This window comes from Pseudorca crassidens, chromosome 14 (assembly GCF_039906515.1).
Source record: "Pseudorca crassidens isolate mPseCra1 chromosome 14, mPseCra1.hap1, whole genome shotgun sequence".
In the NCBI taxonomy this organism is placed as follows: domain Eukaryota; kingdom Metazoa; phylum Chordata; class Mammalia; order Artiodactyla; family Delphinidae; genus Pseudorca; species Pseudorca crassidens.
This window is the reverse complement of record NC_090309.1, coordinates 56746701-56766479: the sequence shown is the minus strand read 5'-3', so window position 1 is coordinate 56766479 and position 19779 is coordinate 56746701. Positions and strand designations below refer to the sequence as shown.

The 19779-nt window shown below is 33.5% G+C and overlaps 1 protein-coding gene across 1 annotated transcript in view; it reads right to left on the bottom strand.

Moving 5' to 3' along the window:
* The window catches only part of LRPPRC (leucine rich pentatricopeptide repeat containing), a 104102-nt gene that overhangs the window by 41368 nt on the left and 42955 nt on the right, over positions 1-19779 (bottom strand). Inside the window, exons 15-25 of the mRNA XM_067703110.1 lie at positions 18031-18058; positions 16234-16291; positions 15046-15152; positions 14756-14833; positions 14371-14415; positions 13896-14009; positions 12709-12839; positions 11908-11993; positions 10299-10506; positions 2179-2303; positions 1361-1467 (exon numbers count right to left, since the gene is read on the bottom strand). Of these exons, the coding sequence (XP_067559211.1) occupies positions 1361-1467; positions 2179-2303; positions 10299-10506; positions 11908-11993; positions 12709-12839; positions 13896-14009; positions 14371-14415; positions 14756-14833; positions 15046-15152; positions 16234-16291; positions 18031-18058 (1087 nt within the window). The remainder of the gene's footprint in view (positions 1-1360; positions 1468-2178; positions 2304-10298; positions 10507-11907; positions 11994-12708; positions 12840-13895; positions 14010-14370; positions 14416-14755; positions 14834-15045; positions 15153-16233; positions 16292-18030; positions 18059-19779) is intronic.

The window sequence follows — 19779 nt, the reverse complement described above, 5'->3', positions numbered from 1 at the left end:
CAAGTAGATGACAGAAGGAGAACCCACTCATGCCTTTTGTGCTTCCTATTATGTCTTGCTTATTACACAAAGAGAGCCGCATGATTTCCTGCTGTAGAACCTCTAATCACTATTATCTGAATACCTGAGCTTTATTTCTGCTCTGATCAGTGCCTTACTAATACTGATAACATGCATACAGAGTACAGAACTCAACAGGCAGACAGCTTCTCTCATTTTCAGATACATACACTGTGCACCTTCGATGAGAGAATTTATAACATTTTCTAGAAAATACAAATGAACTACTCGAGCTATAGAAGCACCTGTCCAAGACAGCATACTCCACACTTCCCTCCGACAGGAGGACAGATTGAGTTAAAGACAGATAGAAATATAAGAAAGTTCTGAATTAATTTCACAGTCCTTTTTCATACTAGACTTTTCTTTGAAAAATGTCAAGAGAAACTAATAATTTTCTGGGATGTGTGCCTCTATTTTCAAATCCATTATAAGCAGTCATCAACATAAAAACAAGGAGGCCAAACACCACCTTTATGTCTCGTCCACCATCGGCACTTTTGGGAAAAGACATGGAGTAACAGTAAAGTATATCTGAGAGAAAAATGATTACTGATGTATTCACAAGTTTATTTTACTCATACTAAAAGTAATATTTCTTAAGGCGATGGGTCCATCTTCTCTGAAATGATTTTTTTAGGAGATACAGAATTGTTTAATAGTGAAATTAATCACAATTTGGACAGATTTTATCGTTGCCCTTTGACTTATCAATTTCAGTAAGCAAAATTTCAATCAAGCCTAGATAAAATATACTAATCCTAAATAGCCCAGGTTTGTCACCTACCATTTCCCGTAAGCTGCTTACCATAGTGAAAAAAAAGAAGAAATTTTGAATTAAATGCCAAACACCTGCAGACAGCACTTGTTTGGCTGATTAACTTATAGACAAGCATTACAAATAAATCTGAGCATGGTCTGCAGCAAATTAAATTCCACTGCTTTTAAGAACAAAGAATTCCTTGGCAAAGAGGATTAGCAACTTTACACACAGGAATGCCAGTTTAATTTAATTGTTCCACAATCCAAGATTTAATATGCAAATATCATTTTGATATATAACAGTGAATTTAACAAAGTGAAGAAACAAATTCAATATACAACCAGGCTGCCTTTTCTGAACTGTAATTATATACAATAAAGAAGCTGGCCGAGTCTCTCCCTCTCACCCCACATTATTGAGACTGAATTATATTAACATGAATCAGAACATGTGTAATTAAAGGTTAAAATTTGTAAACATATTCTAATTAAGAGTCTAAATAGCTGTACAATTAGAATACTGGAGTTAAAATCATACCTCAATGATCTTCTTGGCCTCTTTGTAATTTCCTGTTTGTAGGAAGGCAAAGAAGAGATCATACAGCATAGTCATTTCACCTTGTTCTTGGCTCACAAAGTCCATTGCTAGAGAGGAAAGAAGAAAATATATTAGAAGACAAAATATAGACTAACACTATATCACTTGAAGAGTTCTGAACAAATACAAGAAAACTTTAAAACAAATATTTAGAATAACTTAAAGGTTATAGCTAAATCAACCAATTTTCTGTCACATTCCTTATGTAACAGCATACATTTATGACATTAAGTACCTGTGACTAGCTTCAAAGAGAACTGGTGAGGATAAGGCTGAAAATCTCACAAAGGCAGATCATCAAGAAGCGGACCAAAAAATAACAGAGAGGGGCTTCCCTGGTGGCGCAGTGGTTGAGAGTCCACCTGCCGGTGCAGGGGACATGGGTTCATGCCCCAGTCCGGGAAGATCCCACATGCCACGGAGCGGCTAGGCCCGTGAGCCATGGCCACTGAGCCTGCGTGTCCGGAGCCTGTGCTCCGCAACGGGAGAGGCCACAACAGTGAGAGGCCCGTGTACCAGACACACACACACACAAAAAACAAGAGGGGTGACTTTTCAAAATGAAGTTACTAAAATCAAGTACATTTATAATGTTAAAAATATACCTGATATTTTTCAACTCAAAAGTGTAACAAAGTTTCTCTGGATGTGCTTGCCTTCCTGTTAAATTCTCTCTTCACAGCAACACATTAAGATTAAATAAGCAAGAGGGGGAAAAAAGAAAACTAACAACACTAACGAATTAGAAGGTGACTAACCTTTCTGAATTAGATCAGTCTCGCCTTTCTCTATCAGTTTACATAGGACATCATGAATCCTTGGTAGTATTTTATACTTTTTATAGCAGTCAATCGTGACTTCAAGAGCAGTAGGTAAGTCATCCCTTGGAAACATCAAAATATTAACAATGAATAAAATATATCTAATTAATTTGAGAGCTATACAATGACCAGTCAAAAGGTACACGAGTGAGTTTTATTTAAGGTAGAATACCACGAAGCCAAATTGGAAAAAAAAAATACAAGAAACAATCCTTATATAAAAATCAATGTTCAGAGTACAGACATCATTAGTGGTTCCCTGTTTTCCCTGCTTCAACTTTTATTATTTTGCTTGCTAAATGGTACTTATTAAAAAGTCCAAAAGATGAAGGCATTCTCTCAGATTATATATAAATTGCTATAAGAATGCATTATTCTAAAAACAAGGACTACTGTCAAATATTTTTTCCAACTACTTTGTGTTTATGGTCCTCAATAATTCCAGATTTGGGAAACTTTATTAAATGTCCATCAACAGTCATCAAGAACTTTTCAAGCACTTTCACCTTTCTCATATGTTTCATACTGCTGCCTCTCCAGATAAGGAGGAACTAACTTTTTTTTTTTTAATTTACTTTTGGCTGCGTTGGGTCTTTGTCGTTGCACGTGGGCTTTCTCTAGTTGTGGTGAGCAGGGGCTACTCTTCGTTGCAGTGCGTGGGCTTCTCATTGCTGTGGCTTCTCTTGTTGCGGAGCACAGGCTCTAGGCACTCGGGCTTCAGTAGTTGTGGCGCACGGGCTTAGGTGCTCCGCGGTATGTGGGAGCTTCCCGGACCAGGGCTCAAACCCATGTCCCCTGCATTAGCAGGCGGATTCCTAACCATGTGCCACAAGGAAATCCCAGGAAGAAGTAACTTTAGGATTCATACATATAGAAACTTACTGTTGCTAAACCTAGGATATTCTTAGGGTTGGTGAATTCTAGAACTCTTTAAAAGCTTTTCATCAGAGGGTAAACTTTTAAAAATTATTTCCAATTATAAAATCGAAGCTTCTCTTATGTGGTTAATTAATTAAAATAAAAAGATATTTTCATTAAGTCAGTTTATTAAATAAGAGTGTGGAAACACATTCTTTTGTGTCCTCAAAACCTACTATTTCCCTTGGAAAATGACAGTATGAGAAATTATTAAGACCTTGAAAAAGCTGTAGAGATTATGTGATCCAATTCTACTTGCCACCTTCCTTTATTTTTAAATAGATGAGGAAATTAAGGCATCTAGAGATTGACTGATTAGCCTAAGGCCACCAGGTAAACAGAGAAAGGCACTGTCATCAGGTCCCTGGACTCTCCCCCGTTTCAGTTGAGTACATCTAATTATACATTATGCTCTATTAAAAGCAATGTTGTTTGTTTAACCTAATAAGGTGGTGTAATATGGAATAAGAAATTAAAGATTTTTGAAAAGAAAGTATGAAATGTATTAAAAAAAGAAGCATGGTTAGAGACATGGACCAAAGTACAAGTAGCGATAACAGTGACAATCTTTGTGGAGAAAACACATTTCTCTCACATGTGCAACAGTTTTCAAAAGGAAGAAAGCCTTTTAAAATTTTCCATTGAAGCCCTAACATTTTGGTTCATTATACAAATGTTATGTTGCCCTAGACTGAATTACCATTTTATCTAGATTAAGGTTTTAAACTGTACTAAAAAGTAAAATATCATGAAGAAGCATTAATTTTACTACAATACTGACACAGTGAAAATGAGCCTATCCTGACGGAACTCTACCTTATCCCCTTACTAAGCCCTGTTTACAGTGCATCTTCCGGCACCCCACAGAGTCATTTGAATTTTTGTCATTTGGGGTGAAGACTAAATTACAGGTTAATTTCAAAACTGCAAGTAGATGTTGCAGGCTAGATTACTGTCATACAAGAGAAATGCTACCACATATGATATAAAGCTTTATATAATCAGTATTTTCCCTTGCTTCAGATACAAGTTATTACCTTTTTACAATTCCATTTAATGGAAAACTACCAAAATATTTAAGAGAAAAACTAACACACACTGATTTTTAAAAAGCAGTATAATTTGCTTTTTCAGATCAATTTCCAAACTAGGATAATATTGTCTCAATTGTATTTTCCCTACACTAGGTCAAAGCTATCAATAAATGAGTGAATAATTGTTCTGTCAATCAAAGAGACATGTTAATAGTCTTTGGTCTCCAAATATATGCTTCTGAAGATTATACATGCTCAGAACAACAACAGAAAAGACAAGTATAGCAAAATGGAAATAATTCATATATATTTGTTAGTAATTTTAAGTAACAATGTCACTGACCCCAGGTTGCCAACAAAATGAATTAGAAATCTATAGTGAAACATTTTGTACAAAGTGTGCTTACTGATGATAGAAATGAACTAAGGTCTAGTCCTTTCTTTTCAGTCCTTATTATCTACATTCTGACTTGTGTTTGGTTGGATCACGTCACTTTAAAGAGATAAAAATGTCCACGCCTCGTATGATTTGATGTCATCATTAATCTTTCCTATTAAAGCTTGAAAACTTTGGGTGAGGGAAATGAAAAATATGAGAAAGTATATAAAATTCACATTACTGTGAAAATAGTTGTATACGCATAGGACTTTTGAATTTCAATCCCAATTGATAAGTACTACATGCAGCTTGGCTACAGCAGTGTGACACATTTCTAGAAGTGGTGATGAAAGCAGATTATCACAAGAGTTGAACTCAAGGACCTTTGGGTTCCCTCCCAGTTCTAATACTCTAACGCGAGGTTCTATGAACTTGAACTTGTTAGGTTCATCATCTCAAATGTTTCACACCAGCAGAAAAAATCATCACATGAAAATACCACTTTTATTAGGCTGGATGAAATCAGTAAGTGCAGTAAAATATCAAATGGGAAAAGGTGGAAACTGCCTTATACCCAAAATGTGGGGGAAGACTTTATCAATCAGTGTAATTCTAGTTTCTGTGACCTAAAATGATTCTGTGATTTCCTTTGTACACTTTAAAACACTAGAACTGATTTAAAACTCTACTCTAAAATAATAATCTTTTGAAGAAATCTTGTTGAAAACATTAATTCTGGATTCAAAACTTACTCCATGCTTATTTCAGTATACACACACGCATAATTCCTAAAGCTTTATATACAAACGGGTAACAAATTTTTAAAAGTCCAATCCTGATAAAAATTTAGCCACTGCTTTCACAAACCTCAAATAATACTAAGTGAAAATCAACTCTATAACATACTATTATCTCTAAGAAAAATCCACTGTGATATTTTCAACAACTAGACACCCTCCCAAAGTATTTCAATGATATACATAAAGTGATTTTCATAAATAAAACTATACATGCTAATAAAAAGTAATCAATCATTTTAAAATATTTTTGATTGATGTAAATTAACTCAACATAGCCTTTATCAAAATTCTGGGAGCCTATGAAATAAAAACAGAACAGTGGAAAGGAAGATTCTATAATTCTAAATTTTAAGAACACACATATATATAATAGACTGAGTCCAATAAGAACATGGCAAATCTGATGTTACCTCTTGTGTTAGTCCTTATTATGAAATGAAAGTATGCTTTATGTCATTGACAGAAAAACAAACCCTGGACATAACATTTATATGAGGCTGATCATAAAACTATCTACTTAAAGGTACCAGAAAACAAAGTCCTCCTAACTCAAATTCCTTTATATATAACTGTAAAAATCACAAATGTGTTTCATACAATCTTGAACAAGAACAACCAGTGACAACTATCTACCTACTGGTAGCTTTAAACTTAGTCTCCTTACCTATAGCAAATAACTTCCAATTTAATCAAAATTTTAAATGACAAATATTAATTTTTTAATTGGAATAAAGTGCTTCAACATTATGCATAAAGTGTTAGTGAAGTGGCGATTTACCTAAAGAGTTTACTGACTGAAAAGCTCTCAAAATCTGAAATCACTGGAGAAAAGAGGGGCTTTAGGGGAGAAAAAAGTTCAAAACAAGGGAGGGGGAAACAAAAAACACCTTAACACTCTAAAAACTGACTATTCTATAAATCTTAAGCAGATGTTCAGTGTGGAAAGAAATCAATTCAGGAGAAACCATCGACTTCACAAAAATTATTCTGTGAAGAGAACCAGCCCTTGAAAGAGCTAAATGTTTCTTTTTCTGTTCATCATCTATAAATGCGGAATCTTCAAGGAGACTAGTGTTGCAATTACAACTAATCCTCCCAAAAAAATTAACTGTGTTGAAGGCTTTGTAATTTCCCTAGGTACAATTTAGCTGTCACTTACTTTCAAATTTACTCAAACATGCTTTCGGAACAGCACTAACTTCACATGTCAAGTGCTTTCCAGCCAATTGAGTCTAAACTGGAAGTCAGTGTTAAACAACTGAATGATTAGACAAGATAGCTCATTTCCCTGCTCTTTTGTTCAGAATAAAATGCCACATTTACATTATCAGGCTCAACAGGATTTTCTGACAGAGGGAGAAAAAACCCTACTGAACACTGTCCGTACTAAGCACATGAAGCCTGTCATTTACCAATCATCCTTCAAAAAGCAATAGCCATGAATGTAACTTAATTACGACCCAATGATCCTTGACGAAAAATCATCTTATCACTGTCCTGTCCCCCTAGGGCAAATGAACCACTTTTGTCCTTTGGCACTGATGATGCTAAATTCTTAATTGCAATAATGGAGTAAAAGAGCCAAACCTCCTTAATTTCCTTTCAGCACATAAAGAGTTTTACTCTAGAAGGCGAGCATTCCCACAAATAATAAAAGTATCCAGTACAAATGAAGATGCCAAAATTAAAGGGGAGTATATATGACAGAATAACCAGCATTATAAAAAGTGTATTTCCCACTTCTGCAACATATTGAAGTGTTACAGTAAGTTTTAAAACGTATTGGTATAGGTTCATCTTACAGAAATTGTGACCTTTATGAAGAACTCCAGATTAATTTAGCAAGAGTTCTGGGAGGATTATATGGACAAAGTCCATGATTCACTTAAATGAAATGCATGTGGGTATATACAGATTATAGCACAAATCAGCACAGAAAAATCCTAAATGGAAAGCAGAAATTAAAGATTCTTTGATCATTTGCACTAAATAATCCAGTTAAACAGCTTCAGATATTTTTCATATGAAATGAAACCAAAATGGATCAGCTATACAAGTGAATCTGAAACTGCATCATACAAATTTTTATGCTTTAAAAACTAATGGCCCAAATTTCATTAATTTTATTTCCTTTATCATAGCATAAAGACTAATCAAAAGCTCTTTTAACCTATTTTAAAGCATTTCTTTCTTCCTTAATATGGAGGATCCAGGTCATCTTTCTGGATCAGGCATGATTTCAATTAAAAAAAAATTTTTAAGTAGTTACAAAGGAAAATGTTTAACATTCATGTGGACTACATGTAGACATGTGTCTTACAGAACAGTCCCAGTGTAAATGAAACACATGAAAATTTTGTTCAAATCAGCAAACTTCTTTTCAGTGCAAGTATTATTTTGATAATACAAATCAGATTAGTTTAACAAGTTCTTCAAAATTTTGCAAACCTGTTATTTTGGATTTCCTTTGGCAAATGAATAAAAACAAAATGTATTATTTTTCATAACTGTAAAACTTTTAAAACAATATCCAAGTAACAAACTGATACAATATTAAATTTCTCCTGTGTTTTATCCAATGCTGGAAAAGTCAGTCCAAAATTAATATCTATTGAATCTTAAAGATCATCTTTCTAAGGAACTCAACCTCGCAAATTTGTTCTAGAATTACAATTTGTAAGTGACAGCCTTCTTCAGAGTCTTTGCAATGACTTTCCAAAAAGATGCTTGCCTTTGAAAGGATGAAGATTTTGTAAAGTGTTCTGAAATGTTTCTCATAATTCGACCTCAAGTTTGAATAAAAGCCTCATTCTCCAGATGAGTTCATACCTGCTGAGGCCAATTACCTGATATTATTGAAGATTAAACATATTTAATCAAATCAAATACATGTAGACTTTTGGGCAGGCTAGCATAGTTAATCCTAGTACTGCACTTGTCATGATTCTGAATTAATTAGCTATCTTCCATCAGTTGGGAAAACACAATTGAAAATAAGTTGCAAAGTCAACGTTTTCCTCCAACTTAGCCCCCACCAGGAGTGCTACTACTGTTTTCTGCTAAACATGAAATTTCCTTTATCTCCTTTTAATTATTCTCCTGACTCTAAAAGAGTCAACAAAACCTTTTTATCATGACAGATGAAACTGAAGATCTTGTCATGGAAACTGCCTCTGCAAAGCAAAGATAGCAAAAAACAAAAACAAATTCAGGCAAATAAAAATAGAAGGTAATTTCTCTTTGTATCTGAAAGTAGTAAAAAAAAAAAAAAAAATCATAAAAGAAACTAATTTAGATTTCTCTAGCCCAATTAACAGGGACAGTCAGATTTTACTGAGACACACAAATCTCTGACTGTACAGTAGAATCTGAAGCACAGAGTATGCTCCACATTAACATCTGAATCCCATGCTATTTCCATTTTCCCTTGGGGGAAGTTCTCCTTGGTTCATGAGCCCCATCTGCAGACTTCTTCTGGAAAACTTTTGTATCTCCTCTGTCTTCAAAGTATTTCTATTTGTAAGATACTTTTTCTACCATGGCCTCATTTTCATCGTTAATTATTTTATTTTTGCCCAGTGGTGGAGGAGGGCCTAATTCTTCTGGGCACTGGGCCCATTTCTTTCAAATCCCTATGCAGAGCTCCACATGCAATTTGCAGAGACGGGTCTTTTAAACAATCAAAAAAATTCTAGGAGGAAGCATATTAATTATAGGATTTCTATATAAAGTAGGCTGTGAACATGAGAACTCAATAACACAATAATTGTTTGAATCACTATTTCTTTAAAAAGATGTAATGCTGAGATTGTGGAGGTTAAGATTTAGCCAAATCATATTAAGCTGATAAACTATTTTTTGATTGATGGCAAAGAAATTATTTCATAAAACATTTATGTGCATGTATGTGTGTGCATATATATATGTGTGTGTACACATATTTCCTAAAAAGAGTTAGTTAAAAGAGATGTTTTTATTCCACATTTTAAATTCAATACTAAATCATTCATTATATTCAATTAATTATACCCCCTAATAAATAAAGAAAAACTACCAGAAATGTGGGAAGAATATGAGAACCGTTAAGATTTATCTTTTACTTTTCTCCTGACACTGATATGGCAACATCCAAACTAAAATTAGAAAATCACAATCACAAAATAAGCAGATTAAAAATTGCATTAAGCCATGGAAGAGATGACAAAGAGGTAAGATCTGAGAAATTTTTTAAAATGGAAAAGAAAAACAAACACAAAAGGAAAAGAATAAAGGATACTTTATCATCTTACTAAAATGTTTCACTCATTACAAGAGAGTAGGTTGACTTTATGATTTGCACTGGAAAAAATACCTTAAATTGGGCACCAACATAAACATTCCAAATGTAAAAATTTTCAAATTCAGTAAATCTCACCCTAGTAACAAAATTCATCTTCTTCCCACAAGACACAGAGACATCTTCTACAGTATTTATCGAAGCCAGAGTAACTACTGTATTGGTACATGCAATTAAAATACTACATGGAGGAAAGGACCAATGAAGAGACGCTGCCACATCATTACCTGAATAACAGTCATGAAGCATAATCAAAAGCCCCAGAGAATCCTTCTTTCTTATATTTATTAATAATTAACACTTATAAGGCTCAAAACTGGGAAAAACTAGATTTGGCTTCATGTAACATCATCACATGCCCCATACAAAAAAAAATCACCATAGATCATTCCATTGAGAAGTAATCCACAGGACCACAGGGCGGCTGGTGATTTTATAGGTCACCTACTCCACAGAAGTCCTCTTATTCTGTGGTGAATAACCTCCAAGGCTTCCACAGCACTACAGAGAATTTACGAAGTATAATCCCCAAATGATTAGATTCATTCTTTCAATGCCAACATTTAAAATTGAAAATTCAATTAACTTACTTTTCCAGATATAGGGTGACCAATGGGGAACTTAAGGTAGTAGATGGTTTCGCTAACCCTAGAGTCACGATGGCTTCATGCAACTGTTTTACTGTTTCAGTTTCACCTCTTAAAGCTGCACCATTTAGGATGTGGAAAAAGGACAAGACTGTTGCATCTTTGATAAGAACATCCTTCTCTTTCATCTCCTTTAGAATGTTAATAGCATCTACAATGAAGTAGCACAAAAGACCCTTAGGTAATTTCATGTAGGGAAAACAAACTGCTATTAAAACAGCATTTCAAGCCCAGCAGGAATGTAAATTCTAGTGTATAATGCCGATTTCAAGTTAATTACTACTTGCATTTCTAAACGAGACTACAATTATAAATCCACAATAGCATGGTTTTATCATTTCCCTGCAACTTTGACTACAAATTATAGATAGGGACTGTGTGCCCACTCTGCACCACATAACCCTGTACTGTCTGCCCTATAGCTGTAAGATCCTCCTAAATGGATGCTTTTATCGTTCAGAGCTAACATCTGCTAAATCACACCATTGTTTCTTCAGCAGATGGCTTGTCAGGAGGCCAGATAATAAAGATGTGTTTACACTGTATATACAGCCAGACTAATGGTCTGATACCGATAGGGCCTGTTTGCTATGTCGATACTAATTAGCCAAGCAGAGCCAATGAAAGCTTTCCAAAAGACTGCATGTTAATACATTAGATTCATTAAGCTTCATTAGGAAGGCAGAAACAAACATTTTAGGATATGGAATAAGTTCATTTTTATAATGTTGTTCTTAATTATTGCACAGAAAAAATGTTTTGACCGCTTTACAGAAAATGATTTTTAAAAAGCAGTCTAATCTTCATAAAGAATTTTGTGTTAGAAAGGCTTCCTAGGAAAAAAGTCAATGTTCAAATCAAATATTTTCTCCACATTTTTGACTATAAAGATTTTTAAAAAAATCTTCTCTAGGAATAAAAGAGAGGGAGGTTAAAAAAAGAGTTTCAAAATAAAGCCCAATGAGAAAGAAACAAGCAAACAGTAAGAATAAATTATCAAGTGTAATTATATTACGTTTAGCATTATCTCAACTACGAGAAAATTAGAGTATATACATCAACAATATAATCGGCTAGGCTCTCCCCACAAACTTCTATGTAAAACCTTATTAAAGTACACATTTTGTTAATGTTATTAAAAGTGAAGACAAAGACTCCTGCAAAATTCATATTCTTGAATAAAGGTTATATTTATAGGTTTTATGTTCAGCCTTCTAATGTTCTTAAGCGAAAACAAAGCCATTAGTGCAGGCATATAGGCAAATTGTGCCATAAGTCATGATCTTCAAACTCAATCCAAACAGCAATGCTAATAAAAACTAGCTGCAGAAATGCAAAAAGCACTGAGCTGTGCAAATGTAAATGACAAGCTTGCCAATCCATTAAAACTAATGGCCTACACTGTCCATGCAGCTCTGGCTGGATTCACATGCAAATTCTGCAAAGTGTTCAAGCACTTTGCAAGACATGATATACCATTAATATCAATTCACATGTTATTCCAGTGGCAAGATACTTGCATCACATGTTTCCTTTATGTGCTGACGCTTACCTTGGAGCTTGCCATGTTTTCCCAATACTTTTACAAGTCTTACATACTTGCTGGTATCAAGGACAGCAGAAGAATCTAAACGGTCACTAAAAATTAAAACCATATTTATATTATGTTAGAAGTTGTTTAACTGTTAAAAGGACTGCAATATCTACTTGATCACTTTTCAAAAACTCATCAGAATCTGAACTGTTATTAACATTGGCCTCTACAATTTAGTTAAGGTTTATTTTTGAAGTCATATACAAATCCACATGTAATTATATTCAAAGTGACGAAGTAAAAATCTAACACTACATATATATTGCATCTTTCCATCTGCAAATGACACTAATAAGGAACTCTTTTGCTTCATGGCACTTAAGGTGATTCTAACTTTGTCATGAATACTGAAATACCCCTGAAAGACATATTTTTATTTGGCAAATGTATCAGGATGGGAAACCAAAGATACCTTAGAAATGGACAGAATTTTGTTTACCCTACAGTACAGAAAGTGGAATATTTAACAAGCTTTATAAAATAGTTACCATCACCACTGTCGTCATATGCAGTTGTATAATCAAGAGGAAAAAAACTTTGGCTTTAAGGAATAGAACGTCTTATCATACTTAAACAAAGACTCCTTGCTGAAAACAAGCCATAATTAATCAAAGAGTCTTATAGTATGAAATTTCAAAAACACAAAAGAGAATTTTTTAAATTCACATTGTATGAGAGTAGTAGTCAATCTACATGATCCATCAAGGACTGTATATCAGCATACATGCTGATGATTTGTTTCAGTGCCAGGGTACTCACAATTCTCGTTTCAGGTTCAATGCCTCTTCTGCATTATCATGTCGACAGCACAAATTTATTAAAGAGGCATAGCCACCGATAACCATATCTGATTCATATTTTGCTTTCAATTCAAGAGCTTTATGCATGTTCTAAAATAAAGGATGGAAGTGAAAAAGAAATAAGAAATTAATATAAAAATAAAATAAAATTTCTAGTTTCAATGTTCAGAGTGTAAAAAAAGTTAATAGTACTTTTAAAATAAATGGATTCATGTTATTAACTTCACCTTGCTCCCTGAAAAGAAATGGATTCATGGTATTAACTTCACCTTGCTCCCTGGTATTTTTATTTGCCTTTTAAAAAGCAGGAAAAGATATATATATGTGGGGTTTAAAAGATTTGTTATCTACACTGCAAAACAGGCCACTATGCCAAATTTGATGTTTTAAGGTTTGGGTACTGTATTATAAAAAAAAGACTTCCAGATTAAATATGTACCAAGTGAGCCCTTACTCACCGTCCAATTTCCAAGCACAGAAATGTCTATCACTGCAACGTTCCTCACAGTCTAGTCAATATCCAAGTAATGTAAGGAAATATTTTAGAATTTAATAGTACCATGTTATAACCTTAAAGTCAGCTGTTATTTCTGTTCCCCTAGAAACACAGGCATAAGACCAAATGATACTGAACTAAAAACCGAAAAAGTCTAGTGATATACCACAAATTGCAGACGCACACTAAAATGAACACAAAGTACAGCTGGACGCCTGCTGAAAAAAGGCAAGAGACCCTTTATCTCAGAAAGACTTTTTTCCAGCAGGAAAATGGAATTTCAATCCCTGCATTAACAACCCAGTAATATTTGACTTGCAAATGACGACTGCATGTATCAGTTGCTTGACAATCTAGATATAAGAGACCGGAGCCATGGCTTGAAAGGACATTTGGCATGTATGATAAACCTATCATGGCTGTTACTATCATTCACTTTGCAGGTTATTGTAAACAAACTACAGTAACCGGAAAACATGCCATTCAAGGTGTAGCTGAAATTAGCTAACCTTTCATTTAATTGCATTCTTCACAGACATGATGTATAATAATTAATTGTAAAAATCATAAATATTATATTTGGCTTTGCTTACTTTTATCTATAAAGAATTTTTTACCTTAATAGCGTATTTGAAATAGTTATAAGTTACCTCTTCTGAACACAGCATTAATATGAGTTGCTTCAGGACATCTCCTATAGGTTGATTTTCAGCTTTTAGTTTTTCAAGTTTAGACTCCAAATCAGATGATGTAGGCTGCGTAGTCTACAGAAATGGAAAGAAAAAAGAAGGAAAGAAATTTCCTACAAAGAAAATGCACCCTTTGTCACTCTTCCCTTTAAACTGACCTTTCCTAAATGTCATAAATGCTATCATGGATATTAATCTGGGGATCTGGGGATGGACTCCAGGGGTTTATAAAGCTCCTGAGATTATATGCAAATTTCTCAGATATGCCGATTTTTTTGAGATATGCTGATTTTTCTGAAATAGCTTTTACCAACTTCTTAGAGGTACACTGATGACAAAAATGTTAGGAACCACTGGTTTTATAAGGACACAGTCTAGAACTCTCATTAAATGTGGTTACTATAGCATGTAGAATCTACTCAAAAAGCCTACTTACTTTTCGAGAGTCTGTCTTCTCTCTTTCAACCAACATATTAACATCCTAAAATTGGGATTTAAATTAGAATCAGAAAACATGTGTAAAATAGATTAGCAAATGTCAAAAGCAAATTTTGGAAATTTCATTTCATTTCACTGTTATTTTTCCATCTTCCAAAATTTTGCAGAAATTCTGTTCATGCTTTATAACCACTGTAATAAATACTTTAAACACGTTCTCCAATATATAAACAGCATTTACTAACAATCAATGAAAAGCCTTGTTTTAAAGGTTGTCATTTAAATAAACTTTTGGCCAAAAGCAACATATTTAAATAAAATTTTAACATGCTTTTATATATAAATTAAGCATTTTAAAAAGTTGATTACTGTTTCACACACACCTTAATCAATTCAGGAACATGGTAGCTATCCAGCAGATTACGAATGCCTCTGTAGATATTTTCAGGAATTTTTACATTCTGTGCAAAGGGAAGGGAGGAGAAAAAACAACTGAGTTTTAGACAACCAAACTGAGATTTGTCTAACAGAAATTATCTCAGACATAATTTAAGTCTCCAACTCGTCTATGTCATTGAGAAGTGGTCTGGTTGTACTTAAAAGCAGCAATTTCAAATCTAATAGATACATGTCAGGCAGGACAGGCATTCTATAGCAAAAAATGAAATGGTACCATCTCCATCAGCTGATGGAAGTATTGTCTCAAATGCTCCTCCTTGGCCTGTACCTCTGAGTCACTCATGCTGTCAATCAAGTTATAAAGAAAATAGCCAACAGCTTCTGCGGAAAAAAAACAAGAGAAAGCATTCCACTAAAATTACTGAGACTGTCATGTTATCAAGATTAATTTATAAGAAATCATTTTGGTGTGAGATGTCACCCTGATGAGAGGCTCTGAAATGGCAACAATGATCACTGAGGCATAGAGATTATGTGGTTTGGGAGCACATATCTAACTGGTGAGTGAAAGGAATATTAATTATTTTCAGACCGAGTGACAGCTTTTCAGTACTGAATCTTACTTCAATCTATTTTTTTCCACCACTCTGTGACAGAAGTTGTCCTGCCCAAGGCCTTACCCCTTTCCTGTCCAAATCACAAATAGTGAGAATAAATAAATGCCTTGTACACATTTCTATACTAATTTTTTGGTGGGCAATACTTAGTAGGGAAACATAAAATTAGAGAGGACTGTTAAATGTTGAGTATAGAAAGTTAAATAATTTTAATAAGCAGATACAGTAATCCTGTGAAGAGCTGCCTATTTGCCAATGAAAAACCGAGATTATCAAAGATGCTTTGTAACAACAGTAATTTTCCTATGCATTCAAGCATAAAATGTATAGGGCCATGTGTTAATACCTAGGATAGAAAAATACGAACTTTCAAGAAGGGTACCTTCTTACAGAAACCCATATATTCTAGGCTTTATTATGTGAAAACAAAAATCATTAAATGTCAAATAATATATTTTAGGTAATAAATTATATTTAAGTGGAAAAATCTACAAGACCGCTTTACTATTTTATATGTTTGATTATACTGGCAAAACATTAAAATCACATAAACACTAAGGATTACTAATTTTTAAGCCTATTTTGATTGATTCTATAAGAAGCATTTCCTCAATATCTAAAAAAAAAAGCCCTCCCAACCCTCCCTTTAAAAAAACAATTATGATAAAACCAAACACCTCACAGATCTCAAAATGTTGTGGTTATCAATATAAAGATTTATAACCAAATGTTTTCAAATTTCACTTTCAAAAAGAAAATGTTTACTGCTGTAATCCTTCTAGTCCATCATTACACAGAAGAATGGATTTGTGGATAAGTTACAATCATCGAAATTGAAACGCTACCCGTTGGTCCTGGAGGCTCCTGGCAATAACGTCCATCCTTGTACAACAGTTCTGTTATCTGGTAAGACAGGAAATGCGTGCATTGCAGCAAGAGAAGCAAACAAGAACAAATACAATCTGAAATTGAATTCTTGAAATAATAAAGCCTCTCCCCAGTAAGGTGTTATTCTGTATCATAGTAATTCAACACCATCCCCACCTGCCAAGGAGATTGTTTCATTTTTAAATAATAGGCTTGTCTTTTAAAAACAAAAACAAAACAAATCCATGTTGAAGAAAAACTGCAATGTTTCATGAAATGTCACTAAGAAAGCCTCTAAACTGATCTTTTATATACTGTTTTAAATAAACTGTTATAACAGGAAATATCTTATAGAAATTATCAACCAATGTTATTTGTCATTGTATTGTTTTTGGTCTTGTTGAAATTGGTCCAGTTTCCTCCTTTTAAGTGTAGTTTTACAGAAATAAGAAAGTAAAATTCCCTGAACCACTAAATAACTTTTTTTTTAAGTCATTTTAATGGCATTAAAACAAAAGGGGGTTGAAAGTTCTAACATGTTTGTTCTCATTGATTCTTATCAACCGAATACACAAAAACTAAAGACTTACTCATCAACATTAATTCTGCCCACAAAATTTCAATTTAAAAAATTCAAATATATATTTTATGATGAAAACGATTACAAAACCTACATACAGTACTGACATCTAACTTTTGATCACAGTACTTGACTATATATCCACGGGCAGAAGATAATAAGAAAGGAACATAGTTTTCTGAAGTGATATGAGTTAGGAATTCTGAATTACCTCATGTGTATACTACGATTGAACTTATTTGTTCTTTAAATAGTGCCCAGCACATACCATAAGTATTAACAACTCAAACTACAGCAGCTTCTTCAACTATTTATTTTCTAATATGGAAAATAAGGCAAAACTGACCATACCCCACTTCACTCCACCATAAAATCATGCTACAGTTAATAGCAATTCAAAGGTTAAGGTAGAAACTGTTCAAAAGCAAAGCAAAACAATCCTTACCTACAAACTGTTTTTTAACCAACACAGACATGCGTAGAAGGTAGACAATAAATTCTACCAGAAGCTGTAGCCATACATCAGACATGACAGCCAAATTTAACACATTTTGAACAAAGACACATTTAATAAACCAATGAAAAATCTTCCTAGTCAAAAAATTAGTTCTAAATATAAATATCTCAACCATATATTATAACTGACTATATAGTTTGAATGGCAGTTTAAGTAATACTAAAAACAGAACTGAATGAAAATAAGATTTTAAAAATTATTTAAATTGGGAATTCCAATCAATAATGTGCATTCTGATTTTATTAAGCTACAAATATTCTTGTAATTCAGCATAAGGATCATTGTACTTCCTGCATAAAAGCAGTTAACTTCTTAAAAAGATAACAGTTTAAAATTTATTTGTATATCATTCATATATAGATATACATGTAGATACACAAACATATACACACATGCATATATTTTTAAAAATAATTATTAAATCTGTATGGTTACTGCAATAACGTTAACAGTTGTTTTTTGGAAAAGTTGAAAACCTTATGAAGAATTTAGGACAAAGTAAAGGATCACCTCAATAATAAATTTCATGCTCCAGGAAATTAGTTTTAAAACTAAAATGACCAACTTGAAGATTCTAAATTCACTTAATTTATAATGATACATGACAAATATATGAAGCTATTATAACTTTTGCTTTTTATATACCATGTTATGATTTGCAATATTAGGAATACTTACCTTGCTCCAAAGATTTATATTCATAGACCTGCAGGGGGCAGCAAAGGATTAAAAATAAACCCAAAAGTTTAAGAAACATTTTTAAGTTAAAAGACACTAGCAATTATTATATGCAATGCATACAGATCAAAGTCCTAAAAAATGTAAGTAAATAAGTGTTTCCAAAATCAAGGTGAATTTTCAAGCCAAGGTAATTTAGAAAGATTGACTCTCATTTACTTCGAACCCTCAAAATAAGATTTACTGATTCTTGCTCTTGCTCTGATTCAAGAACAAGAATCAATAAATCTTGGGGTCCCAGTTTGATGGAGCAGGATATTTGCATGGTCTCAAAGTGTCTACCCAAGACTGCTTATTACTTGTAATGGTAAAGACAGTAACCACATAATGGAGAAATCGAACCAATATCTTCACTGAGTGAGCAAAATTAATACCACTAATGAAATGCTGATGGACACATTTTATTTTTAATTTTGTTTTTTTTTTTTGCGGTACGTGGGCCTCTCACTGTTGTGGCCTCTCCCGTTGCGGAGCACACGCTCCGGACGCGCAGGCTTAGCGGCCATGGCTCACGGGCCCAGCCGCTCCGCGGCATGTGGGATCTTCCCGGACCGGGGCACGAACCCGTGTCCCCTGCATCGGCAGGCAGACTCTCAACCACTGCACCACCAGGGAAGCCCTGATGGACACATTTTAGATTTAATTCCCTGAGAAGGACAGAACATCACTCCTGCGGTATTCCAATCAGGGATGTAACATGAAACTAATTATGGGGAACCATGAGGAACATTCTAGAAAATAACCAGCCTGTATTCTCCAAAACTACTAATGTCATAAACGACAAAGCCTGAAGAACTGTTCCAGATCAGAGAAAATTAAAGAGAAAAGACAACTAACATCCATCCCTGAACTGGATTCTGTTCTGTTCTGGAGGAAAAAAAAAAGAAGAGCGAGAAAGAGAAAATAATTGATAAAACTGGTATATGAGCTATATTAGATAAAAATATTCCATCAACGTTAAATTTCCTGAATTTGTCAACTGTGATGGAGTTGTGTTAAGGGAACATCCTTGTTCTGTAGAATTATATACTGACATATTTAAGGATAAAGGGTCATGACATATGCAACCTAAGCCCAAATAGTTCCAAAAAATTAAAATTTATATATACATGCATGTATAAATAGATGGAAAGAATGTATAATGATAATGTCAAAAATGCTAAAAGTTAAATAAATGGGATATATAAAAGTTCTCTGTACTACTCTTGTAATTTTCTATAAATGTGAAATTATTTCAGGAAAGCAAAAAGAACGGCTCACCCAAATTCTTACTGTTTAAATGAAAAATCATTTACAAAACTGGGTAACCAATGAATCCTAGTCTTATACTATTTAAGCTTTGTAAACTTAATGTCTATAAGCTTTGTATATTTAAGTCAAACACAGAATCTACTTTAAAGAGACTAGTTACATTTTAATGATAATTTTACAATGCGAATATGATTTATATATTTATTATAATTATGTATATTATACTTAACATTGTAAAATACCCACAAAACTTACAGGCCTTTTTAAAAATTCATAGCCCTCTTTAAACTTGAGGTTGGGTAGTTTAGGGTGGACTGTTTTGGTATAGTGAGTTAATAAGGCACTTATTTCAACTTTAAAAACATTCAGAATGAACTACTGACACACATGACTACTTGGATGGATTTCAGGGACATTACGCTGAGTGAAAAAAGGCCA